The sequence below is a fragment of the Nomascus leucogenys genome, chromosome 4 (assembly GCF_006542625.1).
Source record: "Nomascus leucogenys isolate Asia chromosome 4, Asia_NLE_v1, whole genome shotgun sequence".
NCBI lineage: Eukaryota > Metazoa > Chordata > Mammalia > Primates > Hylobatidae > Nomascus > Nomascus leucogenys.
The window spans coordinates 107,812,646-107,836,531 of NC_044384.1; the positions used below are offsets into that span (position 1 = coordinate 107,812,646).

The window sequence follows — 23,886 nt, forward strand, 5'->3', positions numbered from 1 at the left end:
TTTTTGGAGAGTGGAGGTGTGGAGGAAGCATATCGGGAACATCACCTCTTAAAGAGTTATTTATGGGTTAGCTTTAGGGAACCATGAATAGTTTTCATCAGCAATGTAGAAGTTTAAAAACACTCATCACTCAAGATTGTTGCTGACTTGTTCATCAATCTCATCCCGTAGTTGCTGCCCTGGCATTTTGAGTGATGCAGAATATTAGGGTACTTTACTATCTGAATTTGTTAGAACACTAATTTTTCCAATTTAAGAGAATTTGGCATTTTTCAAGAATTTCGCCATGTTGCTTTTGTTGGCACAGCAAAAATTTTCAGCACAGCACTAGGGCTATTAGATTACAATGAATCAGCATGGCTCCAACCATAAATATGAATTCGACCCCAGAGAGGACCGAGTCCTCAGGAACAATGGGCCAACAAAATGTTGCAAGCTCTGGAGCCACTGGTGGGCAGAGCAAGTCCTGTGAGGTCAGCAAAAGTCAAAGAGAGAAGGGCTTACAAGGAAGCTGTCTCATAGATGAGACAGAAATGGTGGTTTCCAGACAAGATGCTGATTGCTAACAACATTTTCATTCCAGCTACATTTGGGGCCTCATTCTTTAAAAGTAGTACAAATATGGCCAGGTGTGGTGGCTCACGCCTGTAATACCAGCACTTTGGGAGGCCAAGGCGGGCTGATTACCTGAGGTCAGGAGTTCAAGACCAGCCTGATCAACATGGCAAAACCCTGTTTCTGCTAAAAATACAAAAATTAGCCAGGTGTGGTGGCACATGCCTGTAACCCCAGCTACTAGGGAGGTGGAAGCAGGAGAACTGCTTGAACCCGGGAGCCGGAGGTTGCAGTGAGCTAAGATTGCATATTGCACTCCAGCCTTGGCAACAACAGCGAAACTCTGTCTCAAAAAAAAAAAACAAAAAACAGTAGTACAAATACACCACCATTTTTTCCTGCATTAGCTAATTCTCATTTACATTTCTAAAGTGAAATATCTATAGATTGCTAGATGTGGCCACAGAAGGCTGATGGTAAAGTACAGAAATAAATGTAAGTATTCTTTCAGCATGGTAAACTTCCACCTAGCCAAGTCTTGAGGGACACTGGAAAAGACTGATTCTCAAAGTCTGTGATCCAGGAGTTCTGCTTCCAGTACAGTAGAATAAGGTCCAATGGGGACTAACCCACCTGCTGATAACTATAAAGTGGACAATATCAAGAAACCACCACCTGAAGACACTAGAGAATGAACACAAGCAAAGAGATTCAGGAAGGGAGTTAACATTTGAAATAGAAACCAGCATTTTTACAGCTTTCAGTCTGAGGGAAGGCAACTCAGGGTTCCAAGGTGGGGAGAGCTGTGGTAGAAAACCAACAGCCCTCCTGGCTTCAAGAACCAGAATGCAGAGTTCAGGGCAGCCACAACCACTGCAAAATGAGGGAGGAGTCCTGGAAAGGGGAGCCAGACAGGGCGCCCCAAAATCTGGATATAATCTCTCCCCAAATTTCTGCAGCTAAGGATAAAGTATTAATAATTAAACTGAGAGTTCAAATGCCACCAAAAGACAGCATATGTAGTTAAACTCCAACCAAATGAACTGCCCGATAAACCACAAAACAACTGAACACTCCTGTGTCAGATACTGAGGACGGGAGTGCTTGTTAAAATGCAGATTCCCAGGCCCCACCCACACATCTGCAGAATTAGAATCTCTTGGGGGTAGTGCCTCAAGTCTGCATTTGCAACAAGCAGCCTTGATGACTCAGGCACACTAGAGTTTGAGCCTCAATGCTCTGTGAGTTGGTACAATCCACATCTCATGCTCAGATGTTTGCCGAAACAGGCTGCACTTGAGGGTGTGTTGTTCTGATTTTGGCTGTCAGTTGCTGGCATCTTTGGTGCTGGCCAAGTGAAGCTAAGAGGTCATTCTGCATCACAAAGATGCTCCCTCCTTCAAATCATCACTGAAACTTTGATAAGGAAGAGGCCATACAGACAGGACAGCTGTCCCTCAGCAGTCTCCTGCAGGCCAGCATGAGAGTCCAGTCCTTTCATGGTGTTGTCCTCAATGCCTGGCTTCCCTCTTCTGCCATATTTTTCTCTCCATATCATATCCCTGACCCTGGTGCCCCTCCCACCCCATGGAAAACAGCATTTTCAAGTCTTGAACAGACATATGTTAAAGATCGGTTGGGACATTCCTAAGTCCCGACAGAAACATGGTAAGCTGGTTGGCATAGGAAGGTGAAATACCAGTCATTCGTGTCTGGTATCTTGGTCTCAACATTTCATCATTTCCATTGCTGTGACTTCCAATCATAAAAACATTCACAGGTTAAAAACTAGGAAACAGGCCTGGTGCAGTGGCTCTCACCTGTAATCCTAGCACTTTGGGAGGCTGAGGTGGGCGGATCACGAGGTCAGGAGATTGAGACCATCCTGACTAACACGGTGAAACCCTGTCTCTACTAAAAATACAAAAATTAGCTGAGCGTGGCGCCTATAGTCCCAGCTACTTGGGAGGCTGAGGCGGGAGAATGGCGTGAACCCAGGAGGCGGAGCTTGCAGTGAGCCGAGATCACGCCACTGCACTCCAGCCTGGGCGACAGAACGAGACTCCATCTCAAAAAACAAAAACAAAACAAACAAACAAAAAAACTAGGAAATAGCCCTTAATGATCCTGATAAACAATGCACTTGTCTCCCACCCTGGTCATTGTGACTAATATTTCTATTTCTTTGAAGGAGGAGACAGGCAAGTTGTTCAGGTTTTCAGACCTGTCCTGTAGACACTGTCCAGAATCATACAATGTGGCAAACCAGCTTAAGAACTCTCAGCCTTCACATCTGTTAGCCAAGTGACCCCTCTCACAGATGAATACAATATTTTAATTTTTTAAAAAGTAGGATTGGGTTATTCTAAATTTTCAAACGATAGGCACCTTATGGAAACCTTCTAATCTTTAAGTGAACATACAGAACATTTTTTAAGGATTAAAATACATGGTAGAATAACATTCCTTGTCCATGTCACTTAGAAAACTACTTGGTAAGAATGTTTTAAATTTTTAAATCTCAGAGCTAATCTAATTAAGCCAGGCTACAGACAGCAAACAGGCAAATAAACACTAACTAGTTCTAACTTAATATAACATTTTTAAAAATTAAGGAATTATTTTAGAGAAAACAGCAGGAGAAATATAATGGTGCATATGAGATGGCAAGAGACAGACAGGCAGAGCTTAATATACGGAGAGATATAGAGAAGTATATATTCTAATTCAGTTGCCCGTTTCAACAAGTTTAAGCAAAAGGACAAATAAAAAGGGCAGTTTTGCATTGGGATTGTGTTTCTTAGTTAGGGAGAAGAGACAGACCAGTTACAGCTTTATAGCTCTATTTCCAATACTTAAATTACGGAGACTCACAACCTGCCATACATTCAACACCTGTCCTACTTCCCCTAATCTGGATCTGCACATCCACACACACACAACAGCATAGTAAGACCTTTTATTTTCTTACCTATTTTATACTAACCAAGATTTTTCTATATTTTACAGTCTTCCTTAAAATATAATGAATATATAAGGATCCAACATTTACAAAAGCATGTCCAACAGGAATTGTCCTTCTCCAAAGCCAACCACTGTTGGCAAACCCATGTATATATTTATCCTCCTCAAAATGTCTATACATATATATGTGTGTGTGTGTTAAGTACATCTTTATATAACTTTGTAGACACACTATTCTGTATGCATGTATATATTTACATATGTGTGTGGATATATACAAGAAATATTCTGCATTTTGGTAGTTTTGTTTTCCATTAAGGATATTTTGGAAATTTTCCACATTGCCACTTATATAGAGATCTACCTCAATCTTTAAGACTGCATAGTACTCCAGCATATGAATGTAGCATAATTTAATCAGTTATATGTTTGATTTGTGACTTCTAATATTACCATATTGCAATGAACATCTTGTAGATGTCTTTGCATATTGAAGCTGGAGTATCTGTGGGATAGAAACTTGGAAACAAAATTGCTGTCAGTGGTGTGAAGCACTTAACAATTTTGCCATATACAGTATTGTGAAATGACTTGTCAAAGGGGTTGTACCTATTACAGCCCACCGACAGTATATGAGAGTTCCTATTTGCCCTTAGCCTTGCTGATACATCACCCTAACTGTGCTCTCCTACATCATGTTTTCTCGCTTTCTGCTGGGTTATTCACAGGGTTCCCTCCAGCTATTACCTACTTTCTGCTTTCTTTATGCCTAGAAAGAGTTATCCATACTGGCATTATCCAATCTCTTTTCCTATTTTTTATTCTTTAAAGTTCTACTATGGAAATTCTAAACATGCATACAAGTAGAAGAAATAGAATAGACCCTACATAAGCCCCTGTGTGTCTGTCACCCAGCATCAACATAACATTCTGCTCATTTTATCTATTTTCTGACAACTGACTTTTTCTCCTGGAGTATTTCCAGGTAAATCCTAGTTAAAATCTCAACCATGAATACTACACTATGTACCTCTAAAGGTAAGGGCTTTTAAAAAAAAGTCACTATACTATTATTTCACTCAATAAAATTAGTAACTCCTTAATATCATCTGATACCCAGTCCATTATAAACTCTTCTCTAATTGCTTCAAAAATGTCTTTTTGTTTTGTTCAAATAAAGATCCAAACAAGGTCCTTTAAGTTTCTCTAAGTCTTAAAGTCCTACTAACACTTTTATTTTGCAGCTTCAATTTGAAGAAACTGGAATTTTTGTCCTATGGAATTTCCCACATTCTAGATTTAGCATATTAATGTGCTTTTCAATCTCCTGTGTGTTTTCACTTATTAGATGTAGAGGCTTGATTAGATTCACATTCAATTTCATTTGTCTTAGGCAGTAATTCATCATAATTCAACATGGTGTGTTGGGTTCTTGCCATTGCAACACAACAGAAGCATGTCTCATTGTTCCTTTTTCAGTAATACTAAGATTGAACATCCGGTTCAGATGTTATGAACCTAAGCCACCAAATAAATGCTTCTCATCAACTTTTTAGTTCATGCTTTTAGCAGCTGGATCTGTTCCTTCATTAGAGGTGGCAAAATGGTGATTTCCTAATCTTATTCCTCTCATATTTACCTATGATTCTTACACGAAGAACTTTCCCTTATCAGGGTAACTTGATACACAAAGAAGTTGGGATAAATGACTCATTTTTCCCATGAACAATTTTCAAAATATTGAATTGGTGCCCTAGTAACCTCCAAAAGTGACCAATTAGTTTTTAAAATAGCATGATGATCTCATGGCCGTTTTATATATTTCATGTTTCAACCCATTATTCTTTCTGATGCTCACATTTAACCCATCTTTGGCCAATGGAAACCCCTTCAAGTTAGCTCCTGGGTCCTTTTGACATGACCTTACTCTGTCTGCTGCCTTGCTTTCTGACACAAAATATTACAGACTCATCTTGTCCTCTGCCTGCCCCCTTTTAGTGGGACAGTCTGGGTACGAGGGCGGGCCTTACTATTGAGCTGTGATTACTTCTAGGCCTTTTCAGTGAACAAAGCTATGCAATATGTATTTTTCAGAAATAAAAATAAATCATACGATTCTTTATTATATTCTTGTGTCTCTTTTCTCCTCTGCTGAAAATCTTGGCTCTGGATTCCAATGACTCAAGTAAATATTTATTTTAACACACATAAATACCCAAATGACACTACCAATATCATTGCTAAAAATAAAACTACTGAATGCAGTTTTAAGATTTATTTGTGGTTGTTTGGTCTGTAGGATATATTCCATTAGCAAGGTACAGACAAAATACTAGGCTTTCAAGTCACTTGAAGTAATTCTTCTGTGGGGCTATACCACCAACTTGACAGACTGTTAAGTTTGTTTTAGTTTTAAGAGTTGCCTTTTCAAAAAATGTTTATTATACAAAACATTGACAGGGCCTCAAAGTAAAAGGTATGTAAGATACAGAAATGGTTGCCATCCTTGCCTAGCTCCCTACCACCAACAAGGGGATCACTTTATTAGTTATTGGTATAACTAATTCTTCTATTGCTTTACAAGAAAAGCAAATACATATTTTTTCCATTTGTCTCTTCGTTATACAACAGATAGCACACCATACATTCTCTTCTGTACATTTTTCATTTCCTATATTCTGGAGATTTCTCCAGACCAGAACTACAAAAATAGCTCGCAGTCCTTTCTACAGCTGTGTAATATTCCATTGTATAGATATACCCTAGTTCCTTCCATCAATTCCCTATCAATGGAGATTTGGCTGGCTTCTAGTCTGTAGCCGTTAGAAACAGTGCTGTAATCAAGATCTTTGTGCATATACCATTTCATATTCTTGCAAGTGCATCTCATATGGATTCTTAGAACTGGGTCTGCCAGGTTGAAGGATATACTTGTTTAATTTTGCTAGTTAACAAATACCATCCACAAGGATTTGTACTTTTTGGAGTGCCTGTTTCCCTATTGTCTCAACAGAGTGCATTGCCTAACTTGGATTTTCCCCAATCTGACAGGTAAGAAAGGTATTTCCATTATTTTATTTTATTTTGCATTTGTCTTTTTATGCATATCCTCATATGTTTAAAGACCATTTGCATTTTATTTTCTGTGAACTGTCTGTTCATATCCTTTGGCCTATTCTTCAGGTTCTTCTCAAAGTTTAAAATTCTTCATATATAGGGCTACAATTAGCCCTCTGTGATAAATGCTGCAAATATTTTCAGCTATCCAAAAAAATCTTTTTTCTTCTCTGTCACCCAGGCTGGAGTGCAGTGGCTTACTGCATCCTCACACTCCTGGGCTCACAGTCCTCCTACCTCAGCCTCCCAAGTAGGTGGAACCCAGCCCAGGTACTTAATTTTTTTTTTTTTTTTTTTTTTTGTAGAGCCAGTCCTACTAGGTTGCCCAGGTTGGTTTTGAATTCCTGGTCTTAAGCAGTCCTTCTGCCTCAGCCTCCCAAAATGCTGGGATTACAGGCATGAGTCACTCCATCTGGCTGAAAATTCTTCTACAGACTTCTCTTTTTATTGCTTCTGAATTTTCAGTCCTAGGAAAGTTTTTCTCACGTCAGATTATACAATAATTCATCTATGTTTTCTTCTAGTTAGAAAGAGGGTTTCATTTTAAAAATTGGGTCTTTGTTCTATTCAGATTTCATCCTGTGTACCCTGTGAGAAATCAATTCAATTTTATTTTTTTTCCAAATGGTTAACCACACTTGTCTCAACACCATTTTTAAAGCCTTTTCCTCTGAATGAGATGCTTCCTTTATCATGTACTAAATTCCTAGACTTTCTCATATTATAAACATTGTGTTATAATATTTAATAGGGTTATCCCTCCTTCCACACTGTTCTTTTCTAGGCATCTTCTGGCTATTTTTGTTTATTCTTTCCAGTACTTCTTGTTTTACTGAAATTGCGTATGGCCCTTTAAATATAAATATATATTATATATATGAATGAAGACATTTCAAAAGTGTTCTGCAAATCATATTCTAAAACCAACCTTAGGCAAGGCTTTTTTTTTTTTTTTAAATTAAAAGAAAAAAGAAGAAAACAGAAGTAATCTTAAGGGAATGCATGGACACAGGTAAAGCCAAGTATGGCGGCCACAACACCCAGAGTAGCCTTCCCTAAGAACAGCAGCAGCATTTACTGAACATCTGCTGGATCCACGGTCCTGTAGTTAACTATTATACAGAGACTGGTCCATACAAAAGACTCAAGAAAATATACGGCTGTCTTGTTGTGACTATCACAGGAAAATTTATTCTGTAAAATAAAAGTACGCTGTGCATAACAAAGATCAAATTCTGTAATAGATTTTTAAGAAAACATTTAGCACCCACTATATTTTTTTAAATGTGAGGATTGTGAACTTCCCTTCTAGCTCAATCTTCACAAAATTACATATACTACACCTCAGGGTAAAATCTAACTTTAAAAAGAGTTACAACATCTTTCAAATAAAGCAAATTCAGTCTGTAGGAAAATAAATTATCACTTGATATTCGGGTATATCTTTCTTGAATCACTTGGCACATCTGTGGCCAGAAACTCCATTCACTAAGTAAACCAAGGAACTTCTTCCTTCCAAGGGCTGGGACCAAATTTCCTGTGCAAAAACCTTCCTGTATAAGTGAAACCTGTCATTCTCCCAGCAAAGGATAATTGAGATTAGAGAGTGTGTAAAACAAAAATACAAAAATATTACCCAAATTATTTGTACCACATACAGGTTTGAAACCTGGCCATCCAAAATACTAACTAAAAAGACTATTATTGTTCTTAAGGTAGAGAAATCAGACAACACATCTTGGCGCTCATGCTGCTTCCTGCACTAACCTAGTTAATCTGACAAGTGAGACAAATTGTTCATTGGGAAGATGTTTATATCATGCTTCAGTATAATTTGTCTATTCTTTTGTACGGAAGAAATGTTGAAAATAGAACATTCAGTCTTTCTGGCAGTTAATCAACAGTGACACAACCTTACATTTCCTAACAACTACAAATTCCCTAATTAACCATTTTAAAAATGGTTTAACAAAACCATTAAACCACTATTTGCTCTAGTTCACTGTTTTTATTTACATAGCTACCTTTCTCCTAGACAAGCAACGTTAGCGAAAGATGACTTCTTGATGACAATCCTATTCAATTTTCATTTATTTTTTTGGTGAAGGGTTTTCTCAGTAGCCAGTTACCACATGGAGCATTTCACAGTTTCAAAGAAGTTTTCCTCATTTTAAAACTGCTAGAAAATGCTACACTTGATGGTAGTTCCTAAAAATATAGTTCAATCAACCTTCTAGAATTTTTGTAATATAACTTCAAGTATGTAATGATTTAATTAACACAATACTCTTAATAACAACAACAAACCCAAGTGCTACCTCATTTCTGGTGCCATGAGACATAATAGCACCACTTGTTTTTCTATTTTAGTGGTTAAAATGTATGCAATTTTAGCACCCATCTACAAAAGTTAGATGTTAATAAAAATATGATATTACTTGGCTTACTAGGAAGTAACAGTCTTAATATCCCCTTAAGAGAAGAAATCTGTTTCATTTGCTGCATTCTGGGTCATGGAAAAGAATAGTATGAAAGGGGGAAACAAAGAACAGCCTTTTAGCTAAGGCTTTTCAGTACCTGAATCACTGAAGTATTGAAGTCATGTTCCTTGGAAGTGTAGAATTATACCACACATAGGAGGTTCCAAGGAGTTATGTTGTTATACACTGTGTATGTCAGGATAGACCACATTTAAAATGCTGAACATGGCTTAGCAGCCTTAAATATAAAAAAGAAGTAAACTAGAAAAAGTAATGATAGTGATCAACTCCCGTCCTTTAACCAAAAATCTGCCTTGTCACTCCGTTTCAAAAACAAAGTGAAATATTCTAAATAACTGACACATTTTTACAAAAAAACACACTGAATTTAGATTAATATCAGTTATCAAGACACAATAAATACATGATGGGGAAGACAAAGAAAATAAAGTGCACCTTTACAGTGTAAGAGACTCAGAAATCACTTCCTAAATTGGTAATATAGATTGCAATATAAAAATAACTAGCAAAGTTAGATTAAAAAATTTTCAGCTGAAAAATTACAGTTTTTCAGTACATCAGAGGGACAAATAACCTTTTATTTAAAGGTATTAAATTTAGAGACTTGTATATTTCAATTTTGTGTAGGAGAAAGGAAAGCCATTCTTCTAGAAGGCACTAACTGGTTTAAATGTGCGAGCGAATTCCTAAAGAAAACATGTGCAAAGTATAGTCAAGAAGGCTGCCTGGTTCTGTGTTGTATCCATTACTCTTCATCACAGACTATGAATTATTGCTGAACAACTGTATCAGTCACCAGGTTTTCCCATCAGAGCTTCAGTCAGAGTCCACAGTGTCGCAGATCTCCTTTACTTTCTGGTTGAATTCTTCTGGTTGATCTGCATATACATAATGTCCTGCCCCAAGAATAGCCTGGATAAGGAAAAGCATTCAGACAGTTAGTGAGTAAAAGCATTTAATAAAACAGAATGATATATAAGCAAAGACACTTAGTAATAAAAGTGAGAGCCACTATATTTAAATAAAACACGTGAAAAACAATAATCTATAGTAACTATTAAGTATATCCATTAAAAGGATCTGAGAATAGAAAAATCTACGGAATCTCAATAAAATTTTAATATGCAAAAAACACTAAATTGACCACTAATAGAAGTGCCAACAGAGAAACTGAAAAAAGTGACAGTGTGCTGCCTTGTGAGGTGGGAATTACTTGAAGTGCTACTGGACCAGTCCCTCTGTCCATCTCTTCTAATGCTCTAGGGACAGGAAAAGTCACTCAGAAAGGTAGTTCACGGTTCGGACATGAAGAAGTGTGCAGGCCAAACCCTGCGCCCATCACATGTGGTATCGGGTCCCCGACTGAGGCTGCAGGTATAGCTCAGATGACCTGCAACACGAGAATGACCTAAAACCTCTTTTAAGGGAGATAATAAAACGGACCTCACCTATACCTAAAAACCCAAATCAAGCCACACACTTACTATTGTCTTCACATATGAATGTGGTCGTAAGGACTGGATGCTGGTGCCAGAATTGCCATCTATGCAGGATCGGGCGCCAAAGATCACTGAAACTGGAATGTCAGGGTGCATTTTACCAATTCGCTGGAGCATTGGCCTTTTTGCCCATCCATAAGGAATAGTCATATTCTTGAAAGCTGTCTCACCACTTTAACGGCAAGGAGAAAATCACGATGTATGATTTTTGGGAATGAGTATGCATTGCACTGTCACTTCTATCAAAACACATTCATATTTAGCTTTTCCAGCACTTAAGAAAAACCTCAGCTTAAATAGAAAATAATTTACAAGACAGTGTAAGGAACAAATCTCACAGATCACTGTTAGATAAGCAAGGCTGTTGTATACTCCAGCTGATTTTTAAAAAAGTTTTCTTGTAAACCAAAATGCACAACCCTAATTTTCTATCATTAAATTATTTATTGTGGAGATAGTTTAAAATATGTTTTTTCATCCTTATTTAAACTGATGTAGAAGGTGGCTTATCCTCAGGTTCATGGCACCAGCATTTCACCTGCAATGCCAATACCATTACCAAGTTAAGAAGAAACTCAGACAATATACTCTTGCAAGCTCTCAGGATAGGTCTATCTTGCTGACACTTCTGCTATTCTTTTGTTTTGTTTTGTTTTGTTTTTGAGATGGAGTCTAGCTCTGTTGCCTAGGCTGGAGTGCAGCTGCACAGTCTCAGTTCACTGCAGCCTCTGCCTCCTGGGCTCAAGCAATTCTCCTGCCTAAGCCTCCTGAGTAGCTGGGATTACAGGCACGCACCAACACCCCCAGCTAATTTTTGTATTTTCAGTAGAGACGGGGTTTCACCATGTTAGTCAGGCTGGTCTCAAAACTCCTGACCTTGTGATCCGCCCGCCTCGGCCTCCCAAAGTGCTGGGATTACAGGCGTTGAGTCACCACGCCTGGCCCCTTCTGCTATTCTTACAGAACTAGACATCATTCTAACTTGCCTTTTATGAAGAATTCAAGTCTCACTACAATAAAAGTAACAAACTAGGACTACATGAACACATGTAATCATGAAATAAAGAGTACGGGAAGAGTAAAACTTAGACCACGCAGGAAAATGAATGATGTTCCTGGGGCAGACCCCTAAAAAAAACTGTTGGAAGTGTGTAGACCTAATCCACCAGACCTGAATGCCTAGCAAGTCACAAAACCTCAATCTCTTGAAGACCTTGAACCTCTAGCCTCCCTCACTCTTGGCAGAGAACCTCTAACCTACTTTATTAAAAAGACTGAGGCTACAGCTACATCTATAAATAGCTACCATGGCCTCAATCTTTTTAATAAAGTAGGTGTACATATTTTCTGCCAAAAGTGAGGGAGGAAATAAAAGGGAAGGAGGCTGTCTCTGCATCTCGCCTCTTAGCCTTTCATCCACACCTCAGTCTTAGAAATGATGAGATACCACTTCTCTGTCTTAAAGTGTGCTCCATGGCTCACCTATACAGAATCACCAGAGTATTTGTTAGAGATGCAGCCCAGAAATGCCAGTATTAGTCTTAGAAATAAACCTCAGGAGTCACATTTCAACAAGCACCCCCAATAATTCCAGTACACAACATAGCATGAGAACTGCAGCTCTCATCTTTGCACTCTATTCTTGATGCTCTTCCTAGAAACTCTAGGGCCTTATCATTCGGCCTCCTCCTAGCCCCCCACTATCGTCAGGCTCTGTTTTCTCCACTGGTACTTTTCACCCAACATCCATAAGTCATATTTTAAAAAAATACATTTGGCCCTCTTGCTCCCTCTGCTACTATGCCCCATTCTCTCTCTCTCTTCTAATCACTGTCAAAATACATGCAGAATCCCTCACTTACTGCTCACCCTCTGCAGCTGCATTTCTAATGCTGACCTACAGATCTTTAGAGTTGTTCAGGAGTACAGTCATCAAATGAACTTGAAAAATACTACATAGCATCTCCATTCACTTGGGAGATTCAATACCCTTCGGTATAGTAAAGGTTCTAAGAGGATTCATAGTATAGACAACCATTTACTTTTGTTTAATCCAGCACCCTCTTTTCTTTTTTTGAAACATTCATACTCAGTTTGGGAAATACTTTTTATGTGAAATTCTTCAACTCTCAACTCAAACCATCTCTTGGAGACGCCCAAGACCAAGACTTTCTCAACATATTCATAAGAACTTTGAGGCAAGAGCAAACATCTTACTTCTTAATCCCCCATCAGAACTCAGCACAATGTTTTATACAGTGGGTACTCTAAGAATAGATGAGTAAAATAAAATGCATTAGACACTTGTCCTTTTAAATTCAGTTATTTAACTACTGATAAAAATCTTCTGGACCACTGATATATTTTTTAAAAAGGCCAGGCACGGTGGCTCACGCCTGTAATCCCAACATTTTGGGAGGCAGAGGCGGGCAGATCACCTGGGGTCAGAAGTTCAAGACCAGCCTGACCAACATGGAGAAACCCCGTCTCTACTAAAAATACAAAATAATTAGCCAGGCATGGTGGCACATGCCTGTAATCCCAGCTACTCGGGAGGCTGAGGCAGGAGAATCGCTTGAACCCAGGACGCAGAGGTTGTGGTGAGTCAAGATTCCACCATTGCCCTCCAGCCTGGGTGACAAGGGCGAAACTCCGTCTTGAATGAATGAAAGAATGAATGAATAAATGAATAAATAAATAAATAGTTTTTAAAAAATAGTCTAAAACAAACACACACACACAGTGAATTGAGAATCCTAACCCTCACCTTGGAGTCTGCACATTACAGTGGTAGATGTATTCTGTCACAGTATCATCTTCGAACATTGAAGAATACTTCCGTTTGAAATCAGGCCTTAAACGTTGCACTAGACTTAAACCTATTTAACAGGAAATTTAAAAAATGCATGTTTTAAATTATAGTTAACTTATCAACTAAATAATATAGAAAGTTTTAGTGCTTGTCTGTGTAATGAGTGCTATGTGCACACATATATATATGTATTCAAATATATATTGTAAGTGGGAAAAAGCACACATTCTGATAGCTGTCCTCCTAAAGTTCCCCAAGGAAATATTAATATAAGAATTAAAGAGTATTGTATTTTGACTGGCAGATGTACTTTAGGGCCTCAAAAGCATGTAAGTTAGAAGGCACTTTTGTGGGAAAATAAATTCTTTAAACGTGGAGAGTAGCTCATACGTAAAAATTAATGTATTGTTTTTCTTCCATAATTATAACACACTCACTTCTAAATGAAGTAAACTGGTATACATAATTATTTCTGTGTGAAAATAAATTCAGTTTCTTCTTGGGACACTAGCAAGACTCCCTGCTAAGGTTATCCCTGGTGGCGCCCACAGCCCCACTCTAGAAAAAGCCGAGGGTGCCTAGGCGCAATGGCTCACGCCTGTAATCCCAGCACTTTGGGAGACTGAGGTGGGCGGATCACAAGGTCAGGAGTTCGAGACCAGCCTGACCAACATGGTGAAACCCCGTCTCTACTAAAAATACAAAAATTAGCCAGGCGTGGTGGCGTGCACCTGTAATCCCAGCTACTCAGGAGGCTGAGGCAGGAGAATCACTTGAACCTGGGAGGTGGAGGTTGCAGTGAGCCAAGATCGCGTTACTGCACTCTAACCTGGGCGACAGAGCGAGACTCCATCTCAAAAAAAAGAAAAAAAAAAAAAAGAAAGAAGGAAAGAAAAGAAAAGAAAAGAAAAGAAAAGAAAAGAAAAAGCCCAGGGAAAGGCCCACAAGGGAAAGAGGATGAAGAGCAGAAGCTTTCTTCTAGTCACACTTTCCTATTCTGAGGCCCCAGAGACTGACTGGTCTCCCTTTCTGCTACCACTACCCCATGACTCCAGCAAGCCTTTACTTCTCTACTGGCCCTCTCTTCCCATCTCTGATGAATTATACAGCTCCACCAAGAAATTCTGTCATGCAGTTGATTCTACATCACCTTCCCATCCCCAAGTGCAAGCAATAATGGGAGGCTGAGGGCATGGCATTAAAGAGCCTCTCCTAGGTGTCCTCCCTTGCCCATCACTGTCTCCTAATTTCTCTTCATACTTTACTTTTCTCATAATTGTTATTTGTGTACCTGTGCTCCAGTAAAATCTATTTATATATCAGGACTATAAAGACTAAATGAAGCTCTTAAGTAGTTTACCAGAGAAGGACCAGGCATACTAAGGAGTGGCTCTACTGGGGAGGGCTGAAAGACTGCAGGTGGGCAAAACGTGCCATCTGTAAGAGCACCGAGGCAGTAAAGTGTGGTCACCAATTCAACCCCCATATCCTCCTCTAAGTCCTGCAGTCCCACTGCTCTCCCAATCCAAAGAGAAGGCACTAGGGCAAGGAGGGGCCAGGGTTGGGCAGAAGGGAACAGCATTTATAGTCACCTGCATGACAGTTAATCCCACAACCTCCTCCACACCCCCATGCCTCTTCCCTTTTCTCACTAACAGAACCCATCTTTTCTTCTTTTTTTTTTTTTTTTTTTTTTTTTTGAGACAGGGTCTTGCACTGTTGCCCAGGCTGGAGAACAGTGGCGCAATCTTGGCTCGCCACAACCTCCACCTCCCAGGTTTGAGTAATTCTCATGCCTCAGCCTCCTCTCCTGAGTAGTTGGGATTACAGGTGTGTGCCACTATGCCTGGCTAATTTTTTTGTATTTTTAGTAGAGATGGGGTTTTGTCATGTTGGCCGGGCTTGTCTCAAACCCTGGCCTCAAGTGATCTGCCTACCTCAGCCTCCCAAAGTGCTGGGATTACAGGTGTGAGCCACAGCACCTGGTTAGAACGCATCTTTTCTATAGTATCAATTAGGCAGCAATGTGCCCAGGAAAGCAGGCCCTGGAAACAAATCATGATTGGTCCATCATAGAAATCTCTTCTTTGCTGGTGGAAGGCGTAGGAGTGGGCAGAGTCATAAGCAGAGGTCAGCTGGAGCTCTCCAGAGAGGACTTTCTTCCCTGACAAAGCATTATGGAGAGAAGGACCATTTTCCGTGCTTTTCTTTCTTTTTGCTCAGGGTGCTGATTTGTGAGATGATGCTTAATGCTATGGCAGGCATCAAACCCCCATGAGGAAAAAAGTCAAGAAAATCACAGACACAGACCCAAACCCTAACATCAATGAGCAAGCAACCGGAACAAGTGCTAAAACCTATCTCCAGATTGCTTATTAAGGAAATAATAAAAGTCCTTCTAGTTTAAGCCTCTTGGTTATTCAGTTACTTACAACTAAAAGTACTCCAAATTCATACAAGTTGTACAGGGGAAAGGCAGAAGTTCAGAACATCATTATCTGTGACAATGAGGGAAGGAAATTCCCATGGCTATGGGGCTGAGATAGAACTGCTGAGAGTCAAATAAAAGTCAATCAGGGACTAAACATTGGTGCCTCAAAATATGACCAGAAATATATATCAGGAGTCCCCAAAATGTTGTGGAAAAAATAACTTTATCTTTCCAACATTCTGACATGGATAAGGGAAGAATCTGTGAGTGTGGTACTGTGGTACCTGCTATCCCCAGGGTCAATCAAATCAGGTTTTATGATCCTACCAAATGGTATCATCAATTGGCCAAACGCTCTCCAATGCTCGCCAACAGGGCAACATGCTACACTTCTCCCAGGCCCCGGACTAGCAGAGGTCCTTATACACTCCCCAAAACACTCTGCTTGCCTGGCTTTTTTTAGAGTGTTGAGGACTGACTAACCTCATCCTCAGCATTTCCCTCCTTTTCTGTTTTGCTAATTATTTATAATGTTTACAATATAAAGACTCTCCTTTGAGGAGAAAAACCTTAGTTGCATTTGTCTTTGTGCAAGACATGGTACTTAGTAGAGGAAGAGGAGAAAAAGTAAGAGTTCAGGGTTTTTTTGCTTGTTTTTAAGATTTTGACTAACAATAGTGAATTCTGCTCTTCTGATAATCTGCAAACATTTTGCTTTCCAAAAACATAAGCACTCACCAAAGGGTCCTGCAATCCTTAGGCCAGCTAAAGGGTTAAAGGGAGTCAATGCTGCTCCCAAGGCTCTGATCCAAACTGGAATTGGTCTGTCTTGATCAGCAAGGTCTGGTCGTTCAGGGAAACCCCAAGGCTCCACTAAAATGAGATGATTAACCCTGTTGGGGGAAAGAACATATTTAAGGTCATTTAGTAAAATCACCCTAAGACTATAAAGAGCTAACATGATTTATAAACTAAAGGTAGAATGAACCACCTTCGAAAACCTTCACGTTAAAGACTAGTGCTAAACAGGTCGTATCATGCTCTTATTCTGTGTAAACTTTTGAGATTCAGTAGGATCTAAGAGGTGTATGGCAGAAAGAGGGCTTTATTTTTAATATATCTAAATGTGGATAATAAAAGATATATAGAGTATAGAACTGTGTGTTTCTTGAGAAAAAGAAAAAAGGGCATTTGTTATTTAAGTCACACTCTGGCAGATGATGTAGATCACTGGCCCCTCAGAAAAATCCAATGGTTCCATGTATGTCTAGGTTGACACTGCAGAAATGGCTAAAGATCAATATCACATTCTTATAAAATAGCCTCAGATACCAACAATAGTTATCTCCTATGAATCAACCATCCTAAAAATTTAAGCGAAGTTAAGGACTTAAAGCGGGTTCAAAAGTACTTTAAATTAACTTTTCATAAACATGAGGATAACATAATGTGGACTGAAAACACTCCCTAGTTCGGGATTTTAGAATTGTCGAAAAGGAACACGTCTATCTACCTTATCCATGATATCATGCTATACTGACATTAGATTCTGTTCTCAATTGTTTCCCAATTTTCTTTTTCATTGACCAAGAGATAGCAAATCTTCAGTACAACTTCATATACAACTATTTCATATTGTTAATCATTTTAATTTTTCCATCTTATGAAACTTCTTCCCAATGAAGGAAAACCAGAACTATCAGCAGTACTTCCACATAGCTGCATCATGCTTTAAACATCATAAAGATTCCAAACAAAGTACAAAGATCCTTCTGATACAATACAATGTTCAACTGTAACCAAACCAGCCAACAAACGCCAGCCAAAAATCTCCCAAGGATAACTGACAATGACTCTAAAGTCCCTTTCCTAAGTTATAACTGAAACAGAAAGGTGAAGAAACTAAAACATGGGCACAGATGGTATTATTCCTCATATAAAATCTATTCTATTACTGTTGTCAGCATGCATAAGAATAAGTTAGTAACAGGTCCATACTGTGACTGCTTTTTTTCAGACAGAAAGCTTTAGAGCACACAGCTCTATGGTACCTTGGAGAATACTGGGTGCAATCATCTTAGATAAGAAGGAAGCTGAGATGTACTACATGACCTGCTCCAGTATATAACATTAGTTAACACAGAACTGGGGCTGAAACCCACATTTCTCTACTCCAGCATACTAACAGATGCCGATAAGGAATTGGGCAGAAGGCTTTATTTTCTAAAAATAGGCTAATCAACATAAGATAGACATATTAGTAAAGGTAAAACTTAACCTTTATCAACTCTCAAGGCCAGTCCTAATATTATACTCCAAATTTCATAGAATTAACATATGTAGAATATAACCATAAAGATGTATGAAGATATGTGATAAATGAGTTTCATATAATTATGAAGTATGCCTTCCCAGCCTAAAAATTTCATATGAGAACATTTTCTAATAGTGTATCAGAAAGAGGTTAGAAATGAGTGTTTTGCTTTGTTTTTTAATGGCAAAGACTATCTCTTATATTTTGACCACCTCCTAAATTCCTTTTTATTTGTATTTTTTTTGAGATGGAGTCTCACTCTGTCGCCTAGGCTGGAGCGCAGTGACACAGTCTCAGCTCACTTCAACCTCCGCCTCCCAGGTTCAAGCGATTCTCCCGCCTCAGTCTCCTGAGTAGCTGGGATTACAGGCACACACTACCACGCCTGGCTAATTTTTGTATTTTTAGTAGAGATGGGGTTTTACCATGTTGCTCAGGCTGGTCTCGAACTCCTGACCTCGTGATCTGCCCACCTTGGCCTCCCAAAGTGCTGGGATTATGGGCCTGAGCCACTGTGCCCGGCCCTAATTTCCTTTAATTATAGCCCACAATAAGATCTGGGGTAGGGGAAGGAAGAGGCCTAACGAGGTATGAGTAGAACTAACGAGACAGCCACCTAGTTGAAAGCAGCAAAGATTCATGTTAAGAAACAGCCACTATTATTCACTATTGACTTACCTCCCAAAGAGAAAAATGAACTCTTTATTAAAACATACCCTACCCTAAACAATTGTTAAATTTTTGTCACATATTTGTTAATGGACTTTGCTCAGTCTGCTCTAAGCTCTTTCTGACCTGCTAACCCAAAAACAGTGAGGACAAAGGAAAATCTGACGGAAGTCTCATCTGTCTCTAGGTAAGTGACTGCTTTTGCCTTAGTTCTGGCTTGCCTTTTAAATATGATCTTCAAAATTTCATCCCTAGGTGAAAATGCCAGTTTAACAAATTATGCAAAGTATATATACTAAGGCAGATGACCTTTTTGTTTCTTTTTGAAAAGGAGTGAACTGTCCCTGCAATTGCTCAATTCTACTGTCCCTACAATTGCTCAATTCTGTGTCTTCATAACCTAGCATGAGGCTTAGCACACAGCAGATACTTGGTAAACATTTGGATTAATATGCTTTTCCACATTTTCGTTTGGTCCTAGTCTATTAAGGATATACAAATTTTATAAAGTATAATCATAGCATAAGCATATCCAGCTGGATTTTTCTGGTCCCCCAGATGACATCAGAACATCACTGCTATTTATTAATCTCATTATTCGGTAACAAAATCCATTTAGATGGTCAAGAACCAGTCTAGTCTTTTTTTAAATAAAATTATACTGTTTGGAACAGAAAAATAAATCATAAGCATTGAATACTGGCCACAAAATTGTATTAATGTATGTGTGCATGGGTGTCTAAAACAAGTTTGGTAGGGTGATACAATTGTATTTTTCTATTCCAAACAATATAGAAGGGCTACAGTAAAAAAAGTTTGAACATAATTTTTTAAAACTCTACAACATCTAAACTATAGTTAACTGTAGTTATACATCATCTGCTTCTACTACATGTAAAGACCCCAGAAAATAATTGTTCCTTATTTGTGGTTTTAAGAATTTTAAATAAGATAGACCATGCAAAGCACTCAGGTTGGTGGCTATGGAATGGTAAGTATTCAGTAAATGTAAGCTAGTTACAGTAGCAAGAATAGGAAGACTACAAGAGTAGAATTTATTCCCGGGAACATGGAAAGACAGGTATTTATTCTTCAGAAGAGCTTGATCACAGGTGACTACAATGTTGCACCAGACCAAGGTCCCAGGCTATCTTCTAACCTCCGCTTCTAGTAAAAATATTATCTCCTCACTTGATAGGAGTTACTGGGTTTTAATGTACATCTAAACTATTATAATTAGCTAAACCCTACTCTTTAATATTCCAGAGAGGGTTCCCTGCTGGGATTGTTAGTTCACATCTAGGGTAAAGAATGGGTCCAACCAGAGAGCACATGTGAGTCATCCTATTAGACATCCTTGTCAAGAACCAGAGACTGGTTTAAACCACAAGAAAAACAAAGAACCAGCAGAGCAGGAACCACAGAACAGCTCATCAGTTTTGAAATATACAAAGGCATTCTTCTTAATGTTAGTCATTAGAATTGGCCTTGAGTTTGAAGATGGTGAGCAGAGTACATCCTTAAGGGCGAAGCAGTGGACAACACCTGTACCAACACACTAGGACCTGATTTCACTTGCTCTAAATGCTAACAAGGGTAGATAAGCCTGACCCTCATGAGATTAGAAAAACCAATCAGAAATAATGCAACAAGAACAATAATCAGGTCAGGCGTGGTGGCTCATGCCTGTAATCCCAACACTTTGGGAGGCCGAGGCAGGCAGATCACTTGAGGCAAGGGGTTCAAGATTAGCCTGGCCAACACGGCGAAATCCTGTCTCTACAAAAAATACAAAAAAATAGCCAGACGTGGTGGTGCACACCTGTAATCCCAGCTACTTGGGAAGCTGAGGCACGAGAATCACTTGAACCCAGGAGGCGGAGGTTGCAGTGAGCCAAGATCGTGCCACTGTACTGCAGCCAGGGCAACAGAGCAAGACACTGTCTCAGGGGAAAAAAAAAACAAAAACCAAAGAAAGGAGAACAATTAGACCTAGAATCAAAATTTATAAGTGAATCTAAGGAAAATAATCAGAAAGAACTCTAGTCAATGCACAAAGGAGGCATTTGCAAAATGAAGTTGGCCCCAGGTATTTCCTATTGGCTCCAAGCCACTGGAGAGAGAAAAGTGAAGGCCCAGAGAACAACAAACTAAATACCTCCAACTTCGAATCAAGTAGAACAGCTTTTCCCTAAAACAGCAGAGGGCCAACAAAAATTGCTCACCTCAGTTCTGTACAATCAGAAGACAGAGCCAGGCAAAAGAAAAGTATTCAAGATAAAATTATTTAAAAACCTTTTACTAGAGAAATAAAGACTAGTCAAAACTTATTCTAATCTAACTCGGAATAGATCTCTTTGCTAAACACTTTCTAAGTTAAAGTTTCTATAATCTCCTCCTTAGTTTATAACAAATATCTTCAAAATACAGATAGTCTTTTTAACGGGGTCCTGAGAAGCAGGGGCCAGAAGGAAAGGAAAATTAAAAGAAAAAACTGGGCCAGGTGCAGTGGCTCACGCCTGTAATCCAAAAGTTGGCAAAAATTGATCAGCTTTTATTTGTTCTTTAGAGTAAGAATCCTTCTTAAACAAGTGCATTAAACTAGGCCTTTTCATTCTTCTCTTCAAACTGTCCTATAAAAGTAATGAATGGAAGTAATGAATGGAGCTGCCCATAAAAGACAAGGACTGAAGTAGTTATGGCTTGGAACACTAAGTCCCAACAAATAAAACAATGTTGTTTTTGTGTTTTTTCTCTCCATGCATAAAACAGAAAGTAAGGAGCTGTCATTTTACTTAAAAGAAAAAAATAAAGATTATATTTGCAACACCTGAGGAAGCAAAGCATAAAATAACATTATCAGCTGGGCACGGTGGCTCATGCCTGTAATCCCGGCAGTTTTGGAGGCAGGAGGATCATTCGAGGCCAGTTTGACACCGGCCTGGGAAACACAGTGAGACCCCCATCTCTACACAAAATTTTAAAAATTACCCAGGCATGGTGGCACACCTGTAGTACTAGCTACACAGGAGGATTGTTGAGCCTAAGAGGTCAAGGCTGCAGTGAGCCATGATTGCACCACTGCACTCCAGACTGTGCAACAGAGAGTAAGATCCCATCTCTAAGAAAAAAAAAAAAAAAAAGGTAACATTCTCAAAAGTCCACTACCAAGAAAAGAGAGACAAAAGAGGCACAGTGAGTGTAAGAAATGATCTGAATTTCATTTGATCTCCAGATCACTTTTTCCCTCCTCTTACCGCTCCCCCTCCCTCCACCAAAAGTCTTTCTGAAACTCAGATTCATTTCAGTCTCATGACAGCATAATAAAAATGCTACTGGATCAAAAGCAAGTTGAATGAGCACGAGTACGTAGTTCAGTACCTGTTTGTTGATACCAAGCGGACTGCTCTCTCTATTGCACTAGAGAAAACGTGTGTGTGCTGCAAAGAAGCTTCTCCAGCTCAGGTAAAACATTCCAGATCATACAGAAGGCAACCCTGACAACCACCCCATCTGCTTAGTGGGAATGCCAACTACAAGACACACCAAACACTAAACATCACTTAATATGAGGTTTGCTATAATGGTGAACACTTATAGTACTCAGTCCTGTTTAATCCTGTTTAATGTTTGGATCTGTGAGTCTACCGAACTATTAACTATCAGATCATCTATGTAAATTTGTACAAATTTGCCCAACCAGGACCAAGCAGAAAAAAATTCTTTTTAATAAAAAGTTAACAAATATAAGCAACATTATTAGTAATATAAATAAACATGTGGACAGCAAGACCAAAGGGCACCAAAGGAGATGATGCACCTTGCAGAAAAGACAGGAGATACTAATTTTTCCCTGTCCTCTCCATTTAAAGAGAAGTGCTCCCAGGGAAGCCATCCTGAAAAGCAATGAAGGAAAAAAGCTAGGGAGAAGGGGAAGCCCCTGAGATTGTTAATTCCAGTCTTCCTATATTATATGCTACAATGGGGTATTATCTGGTCTATTAGAATAGGGAAAAAATAAACTATAAAATTTTACGTCTATTTAGTAGATTTAACACACTTCTCAGCTAAAGTTGGTTTAAATGGCTGGTCAATTTGTTTACTTCTGTAAAATATTAATGTATGTTATATATATATGTGCGTGTGTAAATGTTAGAAGAAACATTCTCGCTAATACCTTTCTCTCGCACATACACACAGAATGATCTCTTTATTTCCACGGTAACTTGTTTTTATGCTATACTAAAGATGTAGACTAACTGGGCAAAAGGCATAAAACTGAAATCTTTGCCTGCTTATGCTTGCATATCTGAAACTAATTTTTCTCCCAAAAATAAATTAGAAAGATACGACATGACCAGCTCTTATCTCTTGATACTTCTATGCAAAATGGAAAGAGAAGAACAGAGAAAAGAACACACAATTGTAAGCTAAAAGGTGAGCTTAGCTTATAATTCTCTTTTTCAAAATCACCTATTCAAGAAATATTTACTAGGCAGCCACTATGTGCCAACCATGGTGTTCTGACTGACGGGACATAATCATGATTTGAGATATCTGAAAATCCAGAAAACATCATTATTTTGAAATTAATCTGTATTTAATAATTTAAGTTTTATGCAGTTAAGAATATAAGCTCGAATATTCAATATACTCTCTACAGTTCAAAATTTTGTTGGCAACCAGCCAAATTTAGATAGGCTAATTATTTCAAGCATTCTCATATCCATCTATTGCTACTACTTCTGATTCTTGGTCCTGACACAGTACTCTAGTTTTATTTCTAGCATTAGACACAAACATTCAAAAACCATTTTCTAAAATATAATCAGTCCAATGCAGGAATCACTAGCTTTGTTTTTAGATACCTTTTGCTATTCTCTTTCATAATGTTTTTAAAGTGTCGATTCCCTTCTGAATCCCTGAAGCCCCCCTGTTTCTTTAGAGCAGTTCACAATTGCAAATGAAACTCTTGCCAACTGACCTTACCAGTAGAGAGCTGTGAAGGGTCAGGATTCTAAGAC

At 38.7% G+C, this 23,886-nt stretch overlaps 1 protein-coding gene across 2 annotated transcripts in view; it reads right to left on the reverse strand.

Annotated features, from left to right (window-relative positions):
- Window positions 1–7,797: 7,797 nt before the first annotated feature.
- The window catches only part of ABHD5 (abhydrolase domain containing 5), a 30,084-nt gene continuing 13,995 nt past the window's right edge, over window positions 7,798–23,886 (reverse strand). Inside the window, exons 4-7 of one of the 2 annotated variants that reach the window (XM_003256937.4) lie at window positions 16,618–16,772; window positions 13,404–13,515; window positions 10,622–10,808; window positions 8,625–10,049 (exon numbers count right to left, since the gene is read on the reverse strand). In XM_003256937.4, the coding sequence (XP_003256985.1) occupies window positions 9,954–10,049; window positions 10,622–10,808; window positions 13,404–13,515; window positions 16,618–16,772 (550 nt within the window). In that variant the 3' untranslated portion in view covers window positions 8,625–9,953. Of the gene's footprint in view, window positions 10,050–10,621; window positions 10,809–13,403; window positions 13,516–16,617; window positions 16,773–23,886 lie in introns of both variants that reach the window. The other variant, XM_030812007.1, reaches the window with a different exon arrangement.